General features: G+C 39.1%; 1 protein-coding gene across 2 annotated transcripts; it reads left to right on the forward strand.

Annotated features, from left to right (window-relative positions):
* The first annotated feature begins 280 nt into the window (after positions 1 to 280).
* LOC127432883 (E3 SUMO-protein ligase ZBED1-like) lies at positions 281 to 4,743 on the forward strand. Of its 2 annotated transcripts, none has more exons than XM_051684389.1 (3): positions 281 to 1,135; positions 1,481 to 2,083; positions 2,280 to 4,743. In XM_051684389.1, the coding sequence occupies exons 2-3, from the start codon at positions 1,661 to 1,663 to the stop codon at positions 2,661 to 2,663; spliced, it is 807 nt and encodes a 268-aa protein (XP_051540349.1). In that variant the 5' UTR covers positions 281 to 1,135; positions 1,481 to 1,660; the 3' UTR covers positions 2,664 to 4,743. The 2 variants fall into 2 exon arrangements, with proteins under 2 accessions (XP_051540349.1, XP_051540357.1); XM_051684397.1 differs by having other exon boundaries at positions 1,481 to 1,831.
* Positions 4,744 to 7,142: the final 2,399 nt, after the last annotated feature.

Raw genomic sequence — 7,142 nt, forward strand, 5'->3', positions numbered from 1 at the left:
TACAAGCAGCTACGAGTTGACTTTCACACAAGAGGATGCCAATTAAACTGGGAAATAAGACATAAAACATGAACTACCATGTAGGGCTGTGCGATTAATAGAATTTTCAATTTCAATTTCGATTATGGCCTCCCGACGATTATGAAAACAAAATAATCGAGATGAAATGATTATTGTGCCGCATTCTGTTTCGCAATGTTCTTGTTGTCTTTTTAAAAACTGCGCGCCATTTTTCTTTACAGCGGTGCACTTTCGCCCCTCCCTAAAAGGCCAAACTCACTGCCCGCCAGGCTGTGGCATTTTTAGTTCAGCTCGAGCAAAGATGACAGAAAGAGAGCCTTTGGTCGACAAGAAAGGTAAAACCATTTCAGCCGTTTGGAAACAATTTGGTTTCAAGAGTCAATGGAGTCCGATGTGGAACAAAAAGAAATAACGTGCAAGATGGAAATATGACCAATTTGTTTAATCATCTGAAATTCAATCACAAAGTAGTTTATGACCAAACTATAAACAAACAAAAAACAGCGAAATGTAAAGCGACTTCTTCCACCGCAAAACAGTAATCGATTAAGGACACTTTTTATAATGCAACGTCCTACCCATCCTGCTCTCACAGACATAAAGAAATAACAGATGCCATCACATTCTTCATAGCAAAAGACATGTGTCCAGTTAGCACTGGTAGCAACCAGGGATTCAAGAAACTGGTAAACACTTTGGACAAGCGTTACGCGATGCCATCGTGACACCATTTCACCAGAGTTGCACTGCCTGCCCTATATAATAAATGCCGTGAGGAAGTTGCAAATGATGTGTCTACAGCCGAATACTTCGCCACTGCAACAGACATATTGTCAAGCCGCACCATGGAGCCTTACATCTGTCTTACAATTCATTACATCGACGCCGATTTCAATTTGAAGACGAAGTGTCTCCAAACGGCATTTTTTTCCTGAAGACCACACGGGGCAAAACATCGCCCATGGACTGAGGAAAGCGATGGCTGCATGGGGCTTAAAGGAGGACAAGCTCGTCTGTATCACTACGGACAATGCCTCAAACATAAAGCAGGCGAATGACATCAATGGATGGATGAGGCTCCAGTGCTTCGGGCATAGACTTCACTTAGCCATAGGTGAGTAGGATTCCTTCCTCCTGATTGTGCGTAATATGTAATTTTAACAACAGCAATAAGAATAATAAGTAACTAACATGGTCAGCTACTCTGTGATGATCTCTCTTCTTTTCTCTCTCACACACTAATAATGATAAATATTATAACAATATGTAATTAACATATGTCGTGTGAGCTACTCTGATGATTTCACTCTCTCTCTCTCACTCACACGCACGCGCGCACACACACACACACACACACACACACACACACACACACACACACACACCAAATGCCAAATGATACTTCAATGAAGGTTATGATGATCATCATGATACTAAATATATAATGTTGTAATCTTAGAGAATGCAATGAAGGATCCCAGGATTGACCGTGCGATGGGGATCTGCAAGAAACTGGTTAGCAGCTTTTTCTATAGTTGGAAAAAAAAAGAGGGAGCTCGCAGAGGCACAGAAGAAGCTGAATCTGCCTGAACACTCACTAAAGACAGAATGTTCAACCAGAAGGGGATCTAGGCAGGCCATGATCGACAGGGTCCTTGAGCTGCAGAAGGCCATTGCCCAGGTCTTTTCAAATGACCGAAAAGTCAGACATCTCATCCTCTCGTGGCAGGACATTGATGTACTGGTGGCCATCAAGAAGTCTCTCAGCCCTCTGGTTGAATTCACAGATGCACTTTCTGGGGAGAAATATGTAAGTGTGTATTTTTTTAAACCAACCCTCCACCTCTTCATCAGCTCAATACTGTCAGTGCAGGAGGATGACACAGACCTCACCAAAAGCATCAAAATGAAGATAGTAGATCTCAATGACAAATACAATGACACAGCAACACAAGAGCTGCTTGACATGGCCTCTGCCCTGGACCCGAGGTTCACGCTACAATATATCAGTGAAGACAATCGAGGGTCCATCCAAGACAGACTGACAACTGAGATGAAGATGGTGATGACTGTCATCGTAGTAATAATAATAATAATAATAAATAAAAAAGAGATATGACAGTAAATAAAATTACGTGAATTAATGTGTTGTCAAATTGTTATAATGTAATTCTAGGTATGAACGTTAATAACCATAACCATTTAGTCAGATTAAACATGTCATTCCTATTTTCTTTATAATATATGTCCACTCCAAGGAGAAGACCCCTCTTGAGACAGCAGTGATGCCTGCTGATGACATGGATGATGCTGCTGGACCAAAGAAGAAGAAGAAGGGCCTGGGCAGTTTCTTCAAGGTCACTGTAGGCAATGCTGCAGGACCTGCTCTGCAACAGGATCAGGCCATAGCTCTTGAGCTACAGTCTTACCTCCAGGCAGGGACACTGGACACTGAGCAGGACCCATTGGACTGGTGGAGGGAATCCCGGGCGCTCTACCCACGGCTCTCCAACTTGGCAAGAAAGTACCTGTGCATCCCAACCACAAGTTCACAAGGTCTTCAGCACAGGTGGAAATATTGTCATCTGCCTGCGCTCATCTCTGAAACCAGACCATGTAAACAGGCTGGTGTTTCTGGCTAAAAACTTTTAAAAGATTACTTTGATCAGCCCTACCAGCATTAGCCATTTTGGCCTAAATCATCCTTTAATTTCTTTCTAGTTACTGACTGGAATATGTTGAATATAGTTTACCAAAATGTTTAATATATAGGAGTTTTAAGTAGGCTGTGGCAGTGCACTACAACATATTTGATATAATTTATTTTGGGCTAATTTATTTTTATTTATCATTTTTATATATTAAATAAATGTTTAGTAGTTTTCAGTTGGTTGAGGAAATGCACTATAACATAGTTGATCTTATTTATTTTGATCTAATTTATTTTTATTTTTACATTATTTAAGTATATATATATATATATTTTACATGTTTTACATATTGTTTTTCAGTTGAATTTTATTCAAGGAAATCCACTATTAAAAATACAATAAAAAGTAAAAAAAAAAAAAAAAAAGTTCAATAAATGCATGATGTTTTCAAAGTCGATGAGTAATCGTGTTTAATAATCGTGATCTCAGTATTGACCAAAATAATCGTGATTATGATTTTTGCCATAATCGAGCAGCCCTACTACCATGCACAAATTTGGCCTTGAAGCAGAGCCAAAGAATGAACAAAGATTAGACATACCTAAGATTGAACAATGCTCTGAAAAGCATCTTCAAAATCGATTACAACAGGTAGGCTAACGTTAGCATCATTATGTTAACAAAGAGTACCAGTTAGCCAAACCGCTAGTAGCACATGCTTCGCAGGCGATTCAGTCCATCCCCAGAACAGGCGGCCACATGACTGTGACACACTCATTGGTGACATGTCTTAGCATTAAAATACACAAAAGCATGGGTGCTGATCATAATCAGTCACATGATGGGTGTGACAAATCACTTTTACAGAGAGGTGACAGCCTATCCTGCTACAATTGTATAGGGCTTCGTGACCCACAAACTTGTTTCCATAACATCAGTTTGACACAGCATCGAAGTGAACTACAAAAGAGAACTGAACATGTTCACGTTTCCACAACCACAATGTAATGGGAATGGAAAAAGGTTTTAGGAATATAAATGTGTTAGATGAGATGAACATTTTAGTTTTTGTGGCTTTTAGTCCATGTCTGTTAGCTTTTAGGTCATCTAAATGCTAGGTTTCTCTTAAAAGTTGACAAAATTGAACTTTTAGTAGATGCACGCTTTTATAATTGTAACCAAGTGGAGAAATTTCATGTAATTTCACTCTTATCATATATTGGAAGTGGCCCCTTTAAGAACCAGAGTTTTGCAACACCTGCTTTCAGGCACTCTCTCCTGTTGCTCATGTGTGCTGGTTAGAGACATGAGAACATACGTTGTGCAAGAGAGCTCCCAGTTTTGTCAACGGTTGAGAATTCTTGGGTAAATATAACATTTTACACAGAATGCTTATAAATTGAATTTAATATGTGTTGAGAGTCGTATGTAAAATTTAGTGTTTGTTATGGGTTATTTTTGAAGGATGCATATGGATTACATGTGTGGAGTTAGACCATGTTCTGTGCACATGCGAGGACTGGGTATGTAAATTTATAATAAATCATGTTTTATTTAATGATTTATAGACCAGAGTGTTTTCCAGTTAAGTGAATTGGCTATCTCTGAAAAATTCTTTGGTTATCTGCTGGGTTCCAAGTTTGTGGTCATCACAGATATCAAACCTCTGTGCCATCTAAAACCGGCCAAGCTTGGTGCAATTGAGCAAAGATGGATCACTTAATTAGCCGTTTTCGATTTTGAGGTGAAATACCGCCCAGGATGGCATAATGCAGCTGCTGATGCCATCTCTAGGCTTGTGTTTTGTTTTGCATATATATGATGATGTTGTTGACTTTTTCGAGCGGTATTTTGTCTTTATATTATATTATGTGGATGTGAATATACTCTGCTTTGTGATTAACTGAATGATTGATTAATGATTGAAGCTCATTGGCCACTGCCAATTAAGTATCTCTAAAATAAGATACTGGTGTGTGTTTGTTCTCATACCCTGACAAAGGCAGCTAGTCTGCTGATATGCATTAGTTTTGTAATGATTTGTTGCATAATAAAATAATTTTGAATTGGAGATTGAGTGCCTTGCTCATTTTCAACTTTAATTTGATGTTGATAATAATTCATGTATGAAATTAATAAAAAAATCCACAAACTTAATTAAATTTAAATAAATAAATACGAAATCTAAGTGTACGCCTGTATTGCTTTGTCAGGATGTAGGCAATAATGCCTTTACATCTTAGCCTGCTAGAGATACATCACAATATTTATTTCACACATATTTAACCTATGAAAGACAGACATAAAGAAAGGAAAAGGTTAAAGAAATATATAAGCCCAAAATGTTAGCAATTCCGCATCATTAGAATACAGGAAGCACGGTTAATAAATATGCGTCTGTGCAATAACAGGTTGAACTTTGCTCCAGTTTGTGATTTTTTTTTTAAGCATTTGTCTCACTGATCACATTTTTAAAATACAAAGCAACAAGAAATATTTAAAAACGATATTGAATTTCTCATAATTTTTTTTACCAATTAATATTTCCATTCATGTTTTTGAGCATCCTAAAAACTCCAGCATATCCCAGGACATTAACTTTAATACTTTCTGCAAATAAATCCCAAGGTCTTTTTTCTGCTCTACTCAAATACATGTTCTCAGACCCATGCTTTTCATGTGGTCAAAGCTCTGCATGACACTTGCGTTGAGCGGTGTTGAAGCCTTGAAGCATGTGACGCGAGTGATGTGAAACGGCTTTCGTGTCAGTGACGCACTGCTCACGTGCGGTGTAGACTAGGTGTTATAGACTTTGAATTAAGAAGAATTTTGACAAAAGGAGATGTTTGCATCACTCAAAAGTCAGAAAAGGTGTATAACAAATGTATTCAAGATCCGGTGGGTATAACAAGTTAGCAAAGCCAAAGTGAATGAAGCTAGCATTACATCCAATAACAGTATTGTCATATGAGCTGTCCTGTTCTGATTATGGAACAGTATCTTTGCATTTTCTAGTGTACAGTAATATTTATATAGATACAAACATTGACTGAAAACCTTATTTCACCGAATAAATCCTCCAATTTGCTAGTGCTGAGAACCGCTCACTCCTGAAGTCGATCCTAAAAGCCCGGGTCAGGTAACTCAGCTGCTGGGCTGTTCTGACACCACTGGGTTACACAAAAACTACCCAACACTGAGAAAATAACCCAATAAAATGACCCAACAGGCTTAACCCAGTGTTTGGATTGAAGAAATAACCCAGCATTTTTGTAGGGTTAGACAGATTTGTGCTTTAGAGTATGGATTAGACGAAGGCAGTAACCCTTAAGGAAGTGCGTCTAATCTGCTGGGTTATACAACAGCTGAACTGAAGGATTTTCAAATGAAAGATCCCACTCTCAGTTCTTTCAGAACCTTTTTGGAATGTAAAAAAAAGCCCACCACTCGTCAGAGATCTGGTCTATCAAAGTCTGTACTATCACTGATAAGCAGTGGAAGTGTGTTAGAGAGCTGGATGGCTTGCTGTATCACATTGTGAATGATCAGCGTGGTAAATGTCAACAGCTGCTCTTACCCTCATGTCTGAAAGAAAAGGTCCTTGAAAGTGTTCATGACAGTATGGGACATCAGGACATTGAGCGCACACTAAACCTGTTGAGGCAACGATGCTTCTGGGTTGGCATGTATAATGATGTGAAGCAGTGGATAAAAAAGTGTTAAAGATGCATCTTACCCAAGATGCCACAGCTTCAAAGCCCCTTGAAGTAGTGGCAGTAGATTTTACTGTACTTGAACCTGTCACTGATGGCCGTGAGAACGTGTTCATTGTGACTGATGTTTTCACAAAGTTACACAGGCATTTCCAACCAAGAATCAGAGGGCTGATACCACTGGCAAGATCCTTCTGAAAGAGTGGTTCATGAAATATGGTGTGCCTGAACGATTGCATCCTGATCAGGGCAGAAATTTTGAAAGCAACGTGATTGCTGAGCTGTGTAAATAATATGATGTAAAGAAAACCTGCACCACACCCTGTCGGCCTCAGGGAAACACTCAGTGCGAGTGCTTTAACAGAACACTCCATGATCTATTACGTATACTTCCCCCTGAAAAGAAAAAGTGTTGGCCAAAACACTTCCCTGAGTTGGTTTATGCTTATAATGTAACACCACATGACCACTAGGTACCCACCACATTACTTGCTATTTGGAGTCAACCTGCATCTTCCAATAGATGCAGTGCAAGGTCAAGAGCAAACTGTGGACAGAAAACATGACTGGTTAGTGATTCACCCAGACATATTGAGAGAAGCTTATGAAAAAGCCATGGAATATGCTGAACACAAGGCTGCTGAATGACAGGGTCTATTGCCCTGTGATTGATGTGGGTCAGCAGGTATACTTGCATTACAGACTTTTGGGTAGGAACAAAATACAGGATTCATGGGGTCGTACTGTATAGAGGGTC

The sequence above is a fragment of the Myxocyprinus asiaticus genome, chromosome 4, assembly GCF_019703515.2.
Source record: "Myxocyprinus asiaticus isolate MX2 ecotype Aquarium Trade chromosome 4, UBuf_Myxa_2, whole genome shotgun sequence".
Classification (NCBI taxonomy): Eukaryota; Metazoa; Chordata; class Actinopteri; order Cypriniformes; family Catostomidae; genus Myxocyprinus; species Myxocyprinus asiaticus.

Excerpts from the sequence above, each read along its gene's own strand:
- LOC127432883 (XM_051684389.1), top strand. The coding sequence starts at position 1,661 with ATGATCGACAGGGTCCTTGAGCTGCAGAAGGCCATTGCCCAGGTCTTT. Across the intron at positions 2,084-2,279 it reads TGACAACTGAGATGAAGATG|GAGAAGACCCCTCTTGAGAC; the intron begins GTGATGACTGTC and ends GTCCACTCCAAG.